Source organism: Balaenoptera physalus (assembly GCF_965194825.1).
Source record: "Balaenoptera physalus genome assembly, chromosome: 20".
Lineage (NCBI taxonomy): Eukaryota > Metazoa > Chordata > Mammalia > Artiodactyla > Balaenopteridae > Balaenoptera > Balaenoptera physalus.
This window is the reverse complement of record NC_138901.1, coordinates 48545918-48564006: the sequence shown is the minus strand read 5'-3', so window position 1 is coordinate 48564006 and position 18089 is coordinate 48545918. Positions and strand designations below refer to the sequence as shown.

The 18089-nt window shown below is 53.3% G+C and overlaps 1 protein-coding gene and 2 long non-coding RNA genes across 3 annotated transcripts; 2 read left to right on the top strand and 1 right to left on the bottom strand.

Annotated features, from left to right (window-relative positions):
* Nucleotides 1-132: 132 nt before the first annotated feature.
* Nucleotides 133-17963, bottom strand: SARM1 (sterile alpha and TIR motif containing 1). Its single transcript, XM_082442263.1, has 9 exons — nucleotides 16822-17963; nucleotides 11798-12413; nucleotides 9983-10195; nucleotides 9585-9676; nucleotides 9232-9467; nucleotides 7193-7295; nucleotides 6927-7116; nucleotides 2210-2331; nucleotides 133-2115 (listed from the first exon to the last, which is right to left on the bottom strand). The coding sequence occupies exons 1-9, from the start codon at nucleotides 17289-17291 to the stop codon at nucleotides 1986-1988; spliced, it is 2172 nt and encodes a 723-aa protein (XP_082298389.1). The 5' UTR covers nucleotides 17292-17963; the 3' UTR covers nucleotides 133-1985.
* LOC309650672 lies at nucleotides 7274-9974 on the top strand. Its single transcript, XR_014257676.1, has 3 exons — nucleotides 7274-7353; nucleotides 9617-9694; nucleotides 9846-9974. It is a non-coding gene; the product is annotated as an uncharacterized lncRNA (long non-coding RNA).
* LOC309650668 lies at nucleotides 10194-14940 on the top strand. Its single transcript, XR_014257672.1, has 2 exons — nucleotides 10194-10382; nucleotides 13975-14940. It is a non-coding gene; the product is annotated as an uncharacterized lncRNA (long non-coding RNA).
* Nucleotides 17964-18089: the final 126 nt, after the last annotated feature.

The following is an 18089-nucleotide window of genomic DNA, read 5'->3' as shown; positions in this document are numbered from 1 at the left end:
GAGGCAGGCAGCAGTAGAGAGTGTGCCAAACAGAAAAAGAAACAGTGCTGGGCAACCTCTCTGAGTACTGCCCATGAGGGACCTCAGGAGGGAGTGGGACTGATTGGGGACAAAAAGACAGAAGGCTTCCCCTGGAGGAGACTCATCACACTGTATTGTTATTGTCTCTGCTCTTGAGGGCAACATCCAGTCTGCCTCAGTCTCCGTCGTATCCAGGGCACCGGTGGGCATTCGTGCGGCAAGAAGGAGAAGGGTCAAGTGCAGTCAGAGGACCGGCTAGAGGCAGTATCTTTGGCAGGGAGGCGAGTGGAAGGAAGGAGTCCCAAGCCTGGAGCGAGACCTTTGACTTTCTGACGATGTGGCTCAAGAGCCCCGAGGGGCCTGGCCAGCACCTGCAGGAGGTGGCTCTGGGAGCTGAGCCAGCCTTCAGGTGTGAACCCACTGCCCTCAGGAGGGGAGGGGCAGGGCAGGTGCCCGCTCAGCCCATTAGCTGGAGCCTGCGTTTATTGGAAGGAGGATGCTTTCTTGCTCTCCTACCCTGGTGGAGGAAGGGGCCGAGGGACACTCCTGCTCGGTTATTTCTTTACAGCCCCTGAGCCAGCCTTCTGCTGTGAAAGCCTGTCCCCCCCAAGGCTAGATTCTTTGGGGCAAGAGGGAAGCCAGCCGTCTGTGGAGCAACAGCCCTGCCCAGGGTGCAGCCTCCAGGATGATTCTCAGTCGAGTGCCCCCAGCAGTGGACTGAGCGCCAGGAGGCCAGGTCTGCATCCTGGGGCTGCCACTGGAGACTTGGGAAACTGGGCACGACATTCAGTCCCTTCTCTGTAAGATGGAGATAATACCAGGTAAGGCTGCTCTGATGATTCGAGACCATGGAGTGAAATGTCGGGGAAATGGCAAACATTTGTGAGGCGTTTGTGTTTCACAGTCTTGCTTCCTAAGGTATCATTCCTTGATCACCAGCTTCAGCCCATGTGGGAGTTTGTGAGAAATGCAGGAACTCGGGCCCCACCCCAGGTGTCCTGAATGGGAGTTTAACAAAATTCCCAGGTGATTCGAATACACCCCTTGCCCTTCTTCAGGATCTTGCCTCCTCCCAGGGAGCTACAGGTTCTGCCCAGGCTACTGCTGCTGCCACAGGGGGGCTGCCTCGCCCCAGCTCCCCCTGAGCCAGTGCGGGGGGCAGCCTCGGACGGGTGAGGGGCTGAGGAAGGGAGCTGGGCCATGCTGGGCAGAGGCCTGGTGCACAGCACCAAGGCTAGGTAGGGTGGCTAGCTGCTCTTTGAGAAGCAGCCTCCCCTGCTCAGGCTCAAGCAGGGGGCTCCCATGCACCAGTGAGCGCAGGCCACGGCTGCAGACCAGCCAGAGTGAGGGCCGGCCCAGTCTCACCCTGGCCCCAGATGTGGCAAAGGAGGCTGCACATCAGGAAGGCTGGGAGTGGACCTGGCCAGCTAAGGGCACTGAATGGTTACAGGGCAAGGCCACAGGATGGCAGGAAGTGGTGAGCCCAGGGGCCAGGCACAGTCTCGGTGGAGAGCCATGGCTAGCCTCTCATCCCTAGCTGGCTCCCGGGCCCAAGCCCTTGCTTGGTCGGGAGGCTTGGCCACTGCACTGAGCCCTGCCCGAGGCTGCCTGCCTTCACTCTACTCAAGCAGGCTGCTGGCAGGGCAGGAGAGGGGTTAGCATGCAGCAAACCCTCATTCTCCAGAGTCTTCAGAGCTGAGCAATGACCCTCCCACGCCCGAGACAGGACCTGGGGGCAGGGCCTAGGGGAGGTCTTAGCACCCCCAATGCCTGGCTTCCCTTCCCTTTCCAGATACTGAGGAAGCTGGGTTTGAGGTGGACGGTGAGGGTCGGGGGAGGCAGAGAGCCATTTCCTGAGAAGAGCCCAGGCTGTCTCAGCCCAGGGAAGCCAGTGTGAGGAGCTGTCCCATTGCGGGGATGGTGGAAATGGGGGGTCACGGCAGGGCTTGGGAATTAGGGACTGGTTAAGCGGGGCCCAGGGGTGCAGCACCCTCCAAACTGGTGTCAGAGCCCGCAGATGAGTCCCGGGAGGAGCGGCCCTGCAGGAAGCGGATGATCTTCTCAATGGTGGCCTCCTGGTACTCGTGGGACCACCTGTGGGTGCAGAGGCTGGTGGGTCAGAGGGCTGGGCAGAGGGAGCTGCTGGCTGGGGGCCTGTGTGACCCGCCCCGCCCCGCCGCCGCCTCACTTGATGCCATTGAAGGTGAGCACAGCCCGCATGTCCTCGGGCAGGGCCTGGGGCTCTGGCCACTGGAATCCATCGATGACGGGCACGATGTTCTTGCCACAGTTCAGAGCAGTCACAATCTCCTAGAGAAAGAAGAGGGGAAGAGGAGGACACGCGGGGCCCCATCCAGGGACCTCGGGGCCAGGCTGAGCCCAAGGCGGGATGTTGGCCGTGAAGTCCACGTTGACTTCTCCCTCATCCCCTGTGGTATGATAAATCTACATTTGCCCTTTGTTCCAGGTTCTCGGTACAGAGCTCCTAAAGCCCTCTCACATGACCTGGGGGGTGGGGCTGTGCCGAATAGCTTCAGGATGGGGGCTGGTGGCCAGGAAGACTAAGCTGTGATTAGAGGGTTGGACCTTTCAGCGCCCCCCTCACCTGCAGGGAGGGGAGAGGGGCTGGAGACTGAGTTCACTCACCAATGACTTAATCACGCCTACATAATGAGACCTCCATAAAACCCCTGAGGACCGGTAGGTTGGTGAACACATCTAGGTGTGGAGAGGGTGGCCTGGAGAGGGCATGGAAGCCCTGCCCACGCTCCCAACCCCCCTTACTTTGCCCTGTGCATCTCTTCCATTTGGATGTTCCTGAGTTGTATCTTTTAAAAGGAACCGGTAATAGTTAAGTAAAGTGCTTTCCTGAATTCTGCCTGTCATTCTAGCAAATTATTGAACCTGAGGGGGGTGGTCATAGGAACCCCTGCATTTGTAGCCGAGTCAGACAGCAGTTCAGGTGGCCTGGGCCTTGCGACTGGGTCTGAAGTGAGGGCAGACTTGTGAGACTGATCCCTTGAACCATGGAGTCTGACACTGTCTCCCGGTGGGTAGTTAGTGTCAGAACTGAATTGAATTGTGGGACAGCCAGTTGGTGCTGGTGAAATGGAGAACTGGTTGTTGGTATGGGAAAAAGCCCACACAAATTTGGTGTCAAGAAGTACATCCCACCCCCTGCATCCAAATCGATCCATCCTGAGCCGCCCTGCCAGTTGTAGTTCTTACTTATTTCTCAAATCCGCTCATTTTTCTCCACCTCCACCCCCACCAGTGCCCTGCTCCAACCCCGTATTACCATTAGCCCCTACCAGGTCTCTTCTCATCCATTCTTGCCTCCTCTAATTCATTCTCCATGTTGCTCCTTCACCTAGCTACTCTTTGCAAAATGCAAATCTGATCATGTCACCCCCCCCACACACACACACTTAAAACTTCACGACTCTACACGGCTCTTTGAATAAAGTTCAAGGCTCTGTGCGGTTGGCCACAGCTCACTTCTCAAACTCGATCCCTGCGCTGTCCTCCCAGCCACACAGACCTTGCAGTTCCTTAGATTTGCTACCTCCCTCCCTCCACAGGGCCTTTGCACATGCCGCTTCCTCCGACTAGAACACTCTTCCCTGCCCTTTCTAATACCAACTCATTTTTCTGATCTGAGCTCAATCAACTTTCCTAGGGAAGTCTTCCCTCACTTCCTGACCAGGTCAGATCCCCTGTTATAGGTTCTCATAGGCTCCGCATCACATGCTACACTTACAAATTTAAATTCACTAATGAGTAATTTACTTAATATCTGTCTTCCCCACCAGACATAAAGGTGGGAACCATGTCCAGGTTTCACTCACCTTGTATCTCAGGATCTTTCACAAAGCCTTGCCCATAGTCTGCCTTTGCTAAATACTTAACAGCTGACTGGCTGAATGAATGAATGAGACAGCATAGCATTTAGGGGTTGCGCTCTGATATCATCAGATCTGGGTTCACACCAAGTCTCTGACACAGGCTCTGTCATTTGAGGCAAAAATGACAGGCTCTCAAAGCCTCTGTTTTCTAATTTCTAAAATAGGGTTAATGATAGTCCCTATCTTGTAGGATTGCTGGGAGAAATAACTGTGCTATCCCACGGCAAGTGGTTAGACTAGCAACTAGCATGCAGTGTATGCTTAATAAATAACAAGTGTTATTACTTCCTCCTCTGTAAAGTGGGGATAATAAAACTTACCTCACTAGGTTGTTCTGAGGATATTTCTATTAATGGGTGCTCTGGGAAGTGCTTATTGAATGTTTTTTTCCTTTCAAGGGGGAACCACAAGGATTGGACTTTTTGAGTGCAGTTCACTTGTGGTTTTCCATATTGATTACCCACTAAATGTGGTTTTGAGGAAAGCAGCTTTAAAACCAGAGGCAATTAAGCACTAAAAACAACCAAGGAGGGATGATGGAGCCTTTGGGACTGGTCCAAGGCAAAGGCTCCCACCACCTGCCCGCTCCTCCCTCCTTGCAGTTGGCTGGGACAGTGATGGACGCCAAGCACCCTCGTGGAGCAGAGCCTTCCTGGGGAAGGAATCTGCATAACTTCAACCCTGATTGGCTTCTGGGGCACCTCTCCATTTTACAACTGAGAAGAAGGAAGCCCAGCGAAGGGGAGGGACTTGCTCCCAAGTCACACACGTGCCCAGCCCAGGAGGGGGCCAGGTCTCTGACTCAAGCATTCAGATTCTAAGTCCAAGGCTATTTCAACCAAGCCCTCTGCCTCTCTGCTGAGCACTTGGATGAATTCTGGCCCTGCAGCAATTTATGTGGGAACCTTTAGACATTTGTTTCATCCAGAATTACACAGAAGCAAAGACAGCACACTGCTCACTGTACCGATTCAGAGGCTGGCCAAGAGAGGCATAATGGCTCGTTCAAGATCATGAAGCCAGTTAAATATGAACACTTGATTAGAGTTGCGTCTTCTGACCTAGTAAACCTAGTAGATTCGTATGTTTCTCCCAGTCATCTCAGCTTCATCAGAATCACTCATCTATTTAATCGTTGATTCAATTATTCTAAAAACTCTTCAAGAGCCTACTTTGTACCATGCATGGTTTTAGGCATCAGGGATGCAGCATGAACAAGGCAAGGTCTGAGCTCTCACGGAGCTCACAGACACTCCTCTCTTTCTCTCAGAAGGCCGCCTGCCACCTGCTCTAAGCCATGATCCTCCCGGGTGTCTCTCTGACCCAGCATCCACTCCCCAAACCAAACCCAGTATTCAGCCCCTCCTACATGGCCTCTGGGGCCTGACCCTCTTCCCCACTGTCAATCTGGGCTGCACCCTAGTTTGGAGCCTTCTCCCTAAAACCCACTGGTATGGCATCACTGCCCTCATGGGATCCCTTTTGCCAGTGCTTTAAGCACAGGTCTTCTCCCTGCCTTTAGGAACCCCATAACCTGGTTTCTTAGTTCTTATCCAGCCAGTGGTGTGCTGGTACATGTTTAACAACTAGCTCTCCAGAGGGGGAAAAACAACCAAACAAATAAAATCCTGATTTGTAGTTTTTACCAATTTCTTTAGCGTAACTACTCCCACCATGGCTGATTTCAAGCTACGGGCGTGACATCACTGAACTCGGAGTTGGGAAGAGATGCAGACAATCACTCTGGTGTCAGCTGATTCCAATCCTATCTCACCACCTCCCCTCCCACCCCTCAGATCTGAGTCATAGGACAAAGCTGGATCCTAGGAAAGAGCATGGGCTCAGATAGACAGGAGTTCAAAGCCCAGTTCTGATTTCTGCCTAAGCAGTGTGGCCATGGGAAAAATTATTCTATTTCTCTGAGCCTTAGTTTCTTCATCCGTAAAATGGAGAAGGCAATACCAGTGATAAGGTAGGTTTTTGGCACCCTTCTCATGCCTACTTTTGTTCTTTGCTCCTGCTGTTCCCCTGCCTGAGATGCCTTCTCTTCCACTGGCCTAAATTCTTAAGACTCTTCTCAAGTTCTGCTTCCTTCACGAAGCCTCCCCGGATTATTCCAGCCCTTGATGTTTTTTTCCTTTCTCCATATTCTTATAGCAAGTAAGAGGTTCGCCTACCCGGCTTTACGTTGACACCAATTTATGTATGATCTAGTCATTCTGGGCATATTCTTATCTCCTTAGCTGCTTTAGGACAAGGACCCTATCCATATGACAACTGCTTCCCTTTGCCCTGGCCCCAATTCCTGCTGACTAACGAGTAATGATTAATAACCTACAGATGTGATACAGATCTATCCATCCATTCTACAAGTTCCCAATAAGTTTTTACTATGCGTAGGCACTCAGGATACAATGGGGAATTAAACAGTGGTAGTACTCACAATAATTATATTAATAATAGTAATTGCTGCCATCATACAGCAGTTATTATGTGCCAGGCATTCTGCTAAGCACTTCACAAATTTTACCTCTTTTAATCTTTCTAACAATATCCTAGGGAGTTAGGTACTATAACTATCCCACTTTCCAGTGATAAACATGAAGCTCATTAAGGTTAAGTAACTTGCCCAAAGCCAGAGCCAGGATTTAAACTCACAGCTTTGTGCTCTTAACCATTCACTGTGCCTGTCACTATGCTCTCCTGCCCCCCTTCCCTCACAGAGGTTATTTTTCAAAGCGTGTTCATCCCTCTCTGACCCTCACAACAATTCTACGAGGTGACTAGGACAGGTAAGTTACCCCCATTTTGTAGATGAGAAAACTGGGGCTCGGAGAGCCTAATAAGTTGCTAAAGTCCTATTACAGTCAGAGCCATGGCTCCTGACTTCCAGCTGGGCTATGGAGGTTGCTGGAGTATATGCAGGTGAGAAAGAATGAAACGGGGACCTTGTGCCCTGGGCCGCAGGCCAATGCTGGGACCACAGGGGCCGGCACTGACCTTGTGCACCCAGTCCTTGCAGTCGTGGTCCTGCATGCACTTGTCCAGAGCCCCAGCCGACAAAACCAGCACAAAATTGCGGGCACCCATGATACTCTGGATGAGCTTGTCCTCGAACTTGCCCGCTTCCAGCTTCTCCACATCAATGAAGACACTGAAGCCGTGCAGCTGCAGGTGCACCTTCAGCAGGCTGCAAAGAGGTCCTGTGTCACTGCCATGGCCTCCCCACAAGGCCCCAGGCAGCCTGCCTGTCCGCCCCTCCTCACCTGGCGAGCTGGGAGCCTGAGTTCCGGCGGTAGCTGATGAAGACGTCTGGAGTGTCCCCGCTGGGCTTGCAGCCGGTGCAGGGCAGTGGGGAGTGTAGCATTTCTGAAGCAGACAAGAGACGGCTTGGCGAGGGTGGGCCTTCCCCATCATTCACCACGAGGTACATCATCTCCTGCACACCCAGCCCTCTCAGCCCAGCCCAGGCAGGGTGGCTTGCTCCAAAAAGGGTCAGAGAGGTGGAGAGATGGGGCCTACAGGAAGGCAGGCTGCAAACTATCAGTGAGGTCCTCTCAGGAGGCAGGCATTGTGTTTTGGGGACACCTCCAGCACTGCCCTTTCTCTAGAGCTCCAGACCTGCACAGCCAGCTGCCCACAGGTACTCCAAACCCAACCCATCCCAAATCCTCCCCAGACCCCCCGTCTTCCTAGTCTCCCACCAAAGCCAGAAACCTGGGTATCAGCCTCAACTCCTGCCTCTCATTCATTCATTCAACAAATATTTACTAAGTGCTTTCTGTGTGCCAGGCACTATTCTTAGTGCTTGGGATACAGCAATGAACAAAACAAACCCTGCCCTCATGGAGCTGACATTCAACGCTCAGGGTCAGGCACCATGCTCTGTGGATTCTACCTACTAACATCCTGGACTCCAGCCTCAGGGCCATCCCTGTGTCCAGACCCCCAACTCCAGCGTCCTCAGTGGTCTCTCCAGATCCACACCTGCCCAGTCTAATCTGTTTGCCGCAGGCACCAGAGAGCTCTGCTTAAAATCCAAATCTGAGTGTGTCATTGCCCCCACTTCAAAACTGTGCATGGCTCCCTACTCCCTACAGGAGGTGTTTGTAAGCTAATTTTGCTGTAGCACCCTCTTGTTTTTAAAAAATTAAATCTTGGGGATTTATTGGGAGCTGCAATGTAAAAATGATAGAAGTTAATCTGCTTTGGTTGAAGCAAAAGAATGGGGCCAAAGCCCAGTCCCTTGTCCCCTGTGGGAGCTTAGTACATACTTATTGAATGCATGCATGCATGAAAAGAACCCATCTTATAATATTCAGACAACAGTCACAGACAACGTTTGTCTCTTTACGAGGTATAAGGGCAGAGGTTGAGATCCCAGTTCTGTCATTTAATGACTTATAACCTTACAAAATGAATTTAAATCTCAGTTTCATCATCTGTAAAATTAACACCCATGATGGAACTGTCCTTTATCTTTGATTATGATGATGGTTACACAGGGGTATACATTCAAAACTGTTCAAACTGGACACTTTTAAGTTAAATTATACCACTTTTATTCTTTAAAAAGTTTTAAAAGCTGACTTTAAAAAAACAAACACCCACTGCACAGAATGGATGTAGAGATTAATGAGATAATATCTGTTAAAAACTTAATCAGGACCTGGCCTCTAGTAATTGACAATAAATATTAGCTAAATAGTAAATTAGTAAATTAAATTAATAAATCAAGAGGGCTGCTAGAGCCCTAGGATCCACTCTGCTCTCACGACCTCCCTAAAGCACCCATACTTTGTCAGCTGTGGACTAACAGGATAAGCCCTCTGTCTTCCCACCCACGTCCCCTGTACCCAGCCCCCATGCTCTGTCTTACCTCCACACTTGCATGTACTGCTCCCTCTGCCTGGGCTGCTCTTCCTGCTGCCACCACTCTCTTCCCCCCCACCCCGCAACACATCCTTCAAGACCTGGTCAGGCATCCTCCCCTCTCCAAAGCCTAGGCCTGGGTGGACAGGGTAGGTGGTGCTTCCTCTAGGCTCCCACTGGAGTCCTGGGCATGCCAGCTCCTGCAGCCACGTGCCTGTTTATTATCTGCCTTCCTCCCACCCTCCTTCCCACCTCAGACTGGGAACTTCTTGAGGGCAAAGTGCAACATATTCATCTCTGCATCCTCAGAGCCCAGTGCAGCACAGCCTACGTGCTCAATCAACCCGCAGTGAGGCTCTGAGCCCCCGCCGTGCGTCTCCCCTCATCCCTCCAGGGCAGGGGCAGGGGTAGGGGCCCAGGTGGGCAGGCTGACCTCTGGCGGCCGTGAGGATGCGGGCGCGGTGCACGCCCAGGCGGATGCCGCAGTCCTCCAGGAGCTGCTGCTCCGACACTCGGTGCAGCAGGGAGCGGTCCAGGCCGCAGCTGACCAGGCCATACGTGTATTGACGGAAGCGCGGGTCCAGGCTGCCCAGCCAGTCAGCCAGGTTGCTGCGGTCGCATGTAGCGTAGTTGGCGAAGGTCTTGAGCTCTGTGAGCTCCCTAAAGAATCTGCACCCAAGGGAGGAGAGGATGCTGAGATCTTGACTGGGCACTGGCTAGAGGAGGAGGGGGCGTTTAGTTAGACCTGCCCGGGGCGGGGGAGTATGCGGGCTGGAGGCTCCGTACCTCTTGCGGGTGATGCCTGACTTCATGCCCAGGTCGGTCTGGAGTTCCTCATCCGTGAGCCGCAGAAGCAGGTCTCCATCCACCTGCTGCTCCTGGAGGAGGGGTCAGAGGTAAGGAAAGTCTCCCATCCTCAGCATTTGGACCCCACCCAGCACAAGATCAAGAGGAGGGACCTGGAGATGGCGGTGGGGGAGGCGGATGGGACCCAGATGAGAACCGAATGACCCCGAAAAACACTGAGTACAGGCTCCCCACCCCCAGAAGTCCACCCTGGTGCCGCGGGCGTGCTGTGCCGGGATGGGGCGCAGTCGCCTGTGTGCAGGGCGCCCCTAGCGGCCACGCGGCCCTCGGGGATGCGCCTGCTCCGACTGCCGGCCGGCGACCCCGTGCGGCTCTACCCGGAAGCTCTCGCAGTACTGGGAGAAGCCGATCTGCTGCAGCCATGTCTGGACCTCGGCTTCCTTCCAGCTGGCCACGCTGGGCAGGATGGGCCGCGGCACCTCCTCGCCCAGCAGGCGCAGCGCGCGCTTCGCCAGCGCCGACGTGGTACCATTAGTAGAGTAAGAGACGAGGCGTTTCAGGCTCTGGATGGCACCTATGTCGCTGAATACCTGGGGAAGTGCGGAGAGGATGTCTTGGATCCACCAATTCACCAGCCGCCCCCAAACGTGCCTGGTCCCTCCCCTCGCCTCTTCTCACCGCTGAAAGCCCCACCGTCTGCCCTTGCCCTGCCTTCATCCAATATATCACCAGGTCCTGTGGATTCCCCCTCCAGAAGCTCCTTCAACTCTTGACCAGGTAAGTCCCTCTCATGCCTCCCCTCTACAGCTTGCATCTGCCCTGAAATCAAGTCGAGTTCTCAGTATGGCTGTCAGGCCTGGCACAGTGCAGCCCCTGCCTACCAATCCCCGCTCTACTCCCCCTTCACCAAGCCACCCACCCATGGAGGCTCTCCCACCTCTGGGCCTCAACCTGTGGTGTTTCCAGATACTTAGCTCTTCTAGCCTGCTTGTGGGAATCCTACTCATCCATTGGATACAAATTGATTGGCACCTCCAACATGCAGCCTGCTTTGATTGCCCCACAGCTTGGCCCATACCGCCAATTAGGCCTTGTGCTACACTCTGAATGCTACTGTTGTTAATTGATAATGCAATTTCTACTGGACTGTAAGCTGAGGTCATGTCTTAGTCACCCCTGGAGTCCCATAACTGGCACGCTGCAGGGCACAGAGTGAGGGCTCACTATGTCTACATTGAACTGCGCTCACTTGGCCTTGCTGGGAAAGAGGTGCCAGAGCTGGTGGTCATGGCTGCTGCCAAGCCCCACTCCTTGGGGTCCTCACTCCCTACTTCCCTTTAAATCCCTCCTCCCAAAACAGAATGGCCTGTTTGTAAAGCCAGTCCTCCCATGGCCCGACTCTGGGGTGCAGAGAGGAGAATCAAAAGCTCCTAGAACATTGGACCTTGGAAGAGGCCTCAGAGACCCCCTAACACAGCAGTCTCTTCTGGATCTCTGGGGACACTCGTGATGGGTGACAATCACCTGTGAGACACACTCCTCTGATGACCCCTGTCCAGCCCCAGATGACCACTGTCTTACAGATAGGGTGGTCCATGCAGTGTGCACCGCTCCCTGTGCACCAGCGGTCACTAACCCCCCAAACCTCCAGAGGAAGACAAAGGAGGGAGAGTGACATTATAGGGTAATCTTAATTCTGTAATATTTAAAAAACTAAAACCAGAAACTTTCGATAATTTAACTATTACTAGTCTCACATCCAGGGTAAGAACTGCCTCACCCTTGCCTACCCCGTCTCCATGCAGCAGTCCGGGTGATCTTTGTAGAACACAGAGATCATACAGAGATGTATGTCCCCTTCATAATACCTTGGTCTTGCCTTCAAGGCCAGAATGATGGGTCCCTCATCTTTCTCCTTATTTCACCTCTCATGTGTATTTCAAGTCCTAGTTTTTTTTGTTTGTTTGTTTTTTGTTTTTGTTTTGTTTTGTTTTTGGCTGTGCCACCGGCATGCGGGATCTTAGTTCCCTGACCCGAGATCAAACCCGTGTCCCCTATAGTGGAAGCGTGGAGTCTTAACGAATGGACGGCCAGGGAAGTCCCTCAAGTGCCAACTGAATGTCATTTCCTCTGGGGAGCCTTCCCAGTTTCTCTCTTACCCCCTCCCCACCCAACCCCACACCCGCACCCACCTTGGTCTTGCCCTGCAGACTCTTGATGGCAGCCTCGGCACAGAGGTAGAAAGCCCCGATGCACTGCGCCTCCAAGCGCGACGAGTCAAGCAGCGGCACGAGGCGCTGCAGGTCGTCAGGCCCGCGGCCCTGGCTGGTGTCACTGGCGTCCACCAGGCAGCGGGCGAAGCGGCCGGGGTCCAGTGAGGCCACTAGCGGCTCCACGAGGGCCAGCGTGCCCGAGCGCTCCACCTCGCGCTCCACCTCCTTGTTGGTGGACAGCACCGCCACGGCGAGGCAGGCGTGCAGTCGGAGCAGCTCGTCCTCGGAGAAGGCGAGCGGGAAGAGCCACTCGGCGGCGCGCTTCTCCACCATGCGCCGCTGCGCCGCCTGGCCCCCGTGCAGCGCGCAGTTGGCCAGCGCCAGCGCGCAGTGGCGGAGCAGCGGCGGGTCCGTGCGGCGGCACCAGTACAGCACCGCGTCCAGGCCGCCGGCCGCCACCAGCCGCTGGCACGTCTCCTCCGAGTGCTTGAACATGTGCTCCAAAATGCCGGCCACGCTCCGCGCCAGCTCCACCGGCTCCCGCTCCTTTGCCAGGTTCAGGATCACGCCCAGCCCGATGCGCGCCACTCGGTCCCTGCCGAAGGAAAGCGGGAGGGAGAAAGTGGAGTTGCCGCAGCCCAGGGTGCTTATCTTAACCCAGGGCCTCGTTACTTATGCTTTCTGGGCCTCGCTAGCGTCATATAGGACATGAGTCTGGTCCTCCCTGCCTCCTCCACCTCCCTCATCTCCTGCCCTGGGACAACCAGACTTCTCTGATTATAAGGCTGCTCCATCCTGGCCACACCCATTTCTTCCCAGACACCCTTCCCTGGAGAAGCAGCATGTGTGGTGGTTAAGAATTCTAGCTCTAGAGCAGATCTCCTGGGTCCTGGTTTCTTCTCTACCATTTTCTAGCTGTGGGACCTTGGGTACCTTCCTTTATCTTTATTGGTTTCCTCATCTCATAAATAGGATAAAGTGAATACCCACCCCGTAGAGTTATTACGAGAACTAATGTAAAAATGCATGTAAAGTGCTTGGCACAGTTCCTGGCACATAGGAAAGACTCAATAAATGTTCATTTCATCAAAATTCTCTTCACTCCATGCTGTGTGACTGGGGTGTATTTATTCATTCATTCAAAAGACCATTTATTGAGGACTTACTGTGTGCCAGGCACTGCAATAGGGGCTGAAGTTAAACAGTGACTAAGAGAAACTGGAGCTAATAACAGCTAATATGGAGACAAACAGTAAGCAAGTAAACGGTGAATGAACAGAATAATAGTTATCTGACCAAAATGATAGCAAAACCAGGTGCTGTAATGGAGAGTGCCTGGGTGGAGGGATATGTCTGAGGAAGTGACATCTGCGAGTTAAATGTCCAGAGACCCCTGCTTGCAAGTATCTGGAAGAAGAGCATAATAGGCAGAGAGAACATCAAGGACAAAAGCCCCGAGGGCTGATGAGCTTGGCACGTTCCAGGAAGAGAAAGAAAGCCAGAGATGTTTGCAATGTCTAAAACAAACAAGGAAAAATATAAAATAAACGAGGGATTCATATATAGAATATATAAATACATATTCAAATCAACAAGCAAAAGGCAGTAAATCCAACAGAAAAGGGGCGAAGGACACAAATGGGCAATTTACAAAAGGAAATTCAAAATGTTAACAAGCAAATAGAGATACTCTAATTCATTAGTAATCAGAGAAATAAAAATTAAACCAGCTATCACTTTACACCCATTAAATGGGCAAAAAGCAGAAGCTACTTCAAGTGGTTGAGGTGGAAGTTTCAAGGGAAGAGGAAAGAGTTCTGGGGGCCTTTTGAGCCATCTCAAAGCATTTGGACTTCATCTTGATGGCAAATGGGGAGTCACTGAAGGGCTTCAGGAAGGGGAGTGACCTGGTAACACATGGGTTTTAGGAAACTCGCTCTGGCTGCTGTGGGGAGGGCAGGTCAAAGGGAGAGAGCTTGGAGGCCAAGAGAGCAGACAGGAGAGTTGCCACACTCCAGGCAGAGGTGAAAGTGTCCTGTCTTCCTGGCCTCCACCAATGATGTCCCTCAAAGACTTACAGGCCCAGCCAGCCATGGAGTCCTTGCCCAGTGAGCACCACAGTGACCACAGTGCTTGTGACTTTGTGTCCACTGCAGGGCCCAGCTGAGCCCAGAACATGGCCTGAGGCCAGGACAGCTTTGCTGAGCTGATCACTGAACTTCTCTGCAGCCCAAAGGAACAGGTGGGCTCTAATCATCCACTCGGGCAGACGGCACTGCAGTTGTTCCTTCAACCAAGGAGAAAGCCAAAGCTCAGAGAGGTTACATGGCATGCCCAGGTTACACAGCTGGTGAGAGGCATAGCTGGGATTTGAACTCACATCTGTCTGTCTCCAGGGCTCAAGATCCTTCGTCTGCACTTTGTGCTTCCAGAACAATCTGACTATATATATTCCAAGAATATCAGAACCAGGAAGTGCTTAAGAAATCATCTAATCCAACAACACCCACCCCCTGAGGCTCAATGAAGGGAAGGGCATGTTCAGAAACATCAATTCAGAAAGAGGACTTTATTCACATTTCTTTTCTTTTTTTTTTGGCTGCGAGGCTTGCAGGATCTCAGTTCCCTGACCAGGGATCGAACCCAGGCCATGGCGGTGAAAGCCCGGAATCCTAACCACTAGGCCACCAGGGAACTCCCAATTGTGCATTTCTTGAACCCCAGCCCTCACCTTTCCCTATGCACTTGGCACCTTTATAGAGTTGAACTCTGTGCTTGTTGTGAGATTTATTCACTCAATTCCCAATTCTTCTACAGTCTGAGAGGCTGTGGGTCTGGGTTCAAATCACAGCTCCGAAAGAGGGGTAAATTGTCCGTATATACACATATATAAGCCTGTATATATAATATACACATATATACAAGTGCTTGTATATGCAGAGACTCTCTCTGGAAAGACGTACAAGAAACTTGTTTCACTGGTTTGCCTCCAATGAAGAACAGAAAGAAGAACGTTTAAGTGTGTATCTTTTTTGTACTTTGCACTTGAATTTATGTACAATAGTTTGTTGGGTTTTTTTCCTTTTCCTTTCTTTCTTTTAAAAACCTGTCGCCTCCACTTATTCACTGTGTATTCTTGGGAAAGCCATTTAACCTCATTATGGTCTCCTGAAGGGGGCAGGCTGTGACTTTAGAGGGCTAGCAGTAAGAGTGTGGTGGGACCAGGCTCAGAGGGCCCTACCCTGTTGGGCTTCTCCTGGTATTCGAGGGTCAGTGAAGCTGTGACCTAGGCTCCCGGGCAGTGAGTGTGGCAGCACCCAGGGAAGAAGAGAGCTGCAGGAAAGGCAATGGCAAAAGGAGTTGGGTGCACTGATGGAAGAACCTTCTTTATGAGGAAGTTGGTTGGTGGAGGAAGGAAAACATTTCATAGACACAAATTCTCAGTGTGTCACCACCCTCTTCCCTTCTTGCCTCCCAGCCTCCTCTCAGAGCAGTGCAGAGGTGTGGGGAGATTATGCCTTTCTCCGGGAGGATGGGGACCTGGCTTGCTGGGTTCTGTCCTTGGTCCTGAAGTGATGCCAACACCAGCACGTTGTTTCTTGGGACCAGAGACACCGGTTAGTGTGCCTCCTTTCTCAGTAATTCTGAACCAGGTGAGGATTGTTATTTTCAACCTTGAAAAATATCATTTCTATTTGCATCTTGCAGCCCTCCTCTTCTTGGGGTGTTGGCTGCACCCATTCTCCAGGAGTTCTAGTTATAGCTACCCTATCCCACATACCAGGCCTACAGGACACGCCCTTCAATGCTAGCCCACCACATCCAGTGAGCACCCACTCCATTTGCTAGCCCTCCACATTCACAGCCCATCCCCAACAGGACACCTGTTGTTAGATAGAAGATTAATGACTTACTGAACAAGCAGAGTCCTAACCTGGCCTCCCAACTTAAATTGCTTCATTCATGCACTCTTGAAAGTTGTATCATTTCCACCATCCACAAGATTATCTTTACTTTTTGAAAAGAGCAAGGAAAATGCCCCTAATCCATGCCCATCACACCTTTGAGAGCTTCATAAATGGAAAGGGACCCTTCCAAAACCTGAAGGGCCCGAGAATTCAGCATGAGACTGGAGTGTGACAGCCTGGTCTCCTCCGGCATTAGAGGGGCAAGGAAGTGGGTCAGTGGTCCTTATATTCCAGGGGAGATCCCAAGAGGCAGGGAAGCATAGCAACCAGGCTTCAGTTGGACCCCACCTACTGTATCTTGGCACGTGTGGGGAAGATGTAGAGAACACACACTCCGGCCCCTGCCTAGCTCCACACCTCAGTTTCCTCTTCCCCCACCATCCATCCCAACTGAAAACACCCATCTTGTTTCCGATGAGCAGGCACAGCATGAGATCATGTCTGTCCTGTTACATGAAGCAAAATGAAAACGGAGGAAGCAGGAAGTGGACTGGGGGTGGCATGAAGGCAGCCAGTAACCTTAGGTCAGCACTCATTTCAGCCTGGGGGAAGAGGAAAGGGGTCCCCCCTCCTATTTTCTGAGCAATGTGTTTTCTTTCTCTTTTAGTGGGAGCGAGACGGTATGGCAGAGCGAAGGTAGCACGGAAGGATATCCAGGCCCATCGGGAGGGCTGTGGGTTTAGAGGGCTTTGGCTGTGGGATCCCAGCTCCATCCTCAGAACCAGGGACAGATTCCTGTCCTACTACTCTATTCCTCCCCTCTCTGTCTCATTTCTCACCCCACCAGCTCTGGGAGTGAATCCTGGCTGCACCATTAGTTCACTGTGTGACGCTGGGCAAGTCACTAAACTTTCCCAGGGCTCAGTTTCCTCATCTGTAAAATGGACACGCTGCTCCTCAACAGGGATATAATGCAGGGGTTTGTGAGGTGAGGCAGGAAAGGCACAGTGCGAGGCACATGGGAGACCGAGGCACTCGACCGCCCTTGCGACCCTACACCACGCGGCGCTCTCCGCCCCAGCCCGGCCCCCTCACCGGTTCTCTGCCACCAGGATCTGCTCCAGCAGGCGGGCAGCCTGCACGCGCGTCTCCAGCTCCGGCGCCTGGAGCAGGCGCAGCAGCAGGTCCAGACCACCGTCCAGGCGGATGGCGTCGCACAGACCCTGGGCTACCTCACGGCCCATGGCCGGTAGCAGCCAGGCCTCCTCCACCAGCTGGAAGACCTCGGCTAGGCTGGCTCCCACGGCCCGCACGCCGCCTGCCTGCTTCAGAGCCGACAGCGCCTGCTGCAGCTCGGGCAGCGCGCGCTCCAGGGCGCCCTGCACCTCGGTGCTCGCCCCTGGCGACACCTCGCGGGGCCCGCGGCCGCCCGCCGCCCACCACGGCCCAGCGCAGCCGCTCCCGTCCGGCCCCGGCACCGCTAGCCGCTCGGCGCCCGGCCGTGGGCCCGACATGGCGAAGAAGCGGCACAGCTTGTAGGCGGAGAGGAGCAGCGTCAGGACCATGGGCACGGGGTTTCAGGGGACATCCCTGGAGAGGCGGGGCCGGGCGGAGCGACCCAGACCTTGGGAAAAGGAGGAACCGAGAGGGGACCAGGGGGAAGAAGATGCAAGAGGGAGGGTGGAGAGAAGGGTAACAGGCAAGGGCACCGACCAGAAGTTTGGGGGAGGGGTGAGGGCAGGATATAGGACGAAGAGGTTGGGGAAGGAGATGCAGGCCCAGATGCAGGGGACAGGCGGGTGGAGAGAGCGGGAAGGCGAGGAATGGACCCAGGGGCCGGAGGGTCTAGAAAGCAGCAACCAGAACAAAGAGCGGCTCCAGCTCAGGCTAGGTTCGCAGAGATACTCTGCAGCAGCCCCGCCCCTGAGAAGCTGTGGTCAGGAAGCCGACGCCCCGCCTCTCGGTCTCGCGGGGCTCCTCCCCTGCCGCCTGCGTAGCCCCCCCCCCCAAGTCTTCTCCAGCTACGCCCACACGCTGGCTAGGCCTCTCCCCCTAGCCACGCCCCTGTCCCCTCTACTGGTTGCAGGGGGAAGGAGGTGGGAGGCGGAAGGACTGCTTCGGTTTTACGTTGGAGACACTGGGATGACACCGGAATGTGAGGGCAACACGGTTGAGTGTGCCTTTGCCCTACTAGTGGTTAATGCAATTATAATAGCAATTCTTGCGACACTTTATGCCTGTTTCTCAGTTAAGTCTTACATCATGCCTACGAGGTAGCAATTACTGCTCCCATTTAACAGCCGAACCGACTGAGGTCCATGGAGAAGATTCTCCAAAGTCACACTCCCCTCTGATTATAGAAC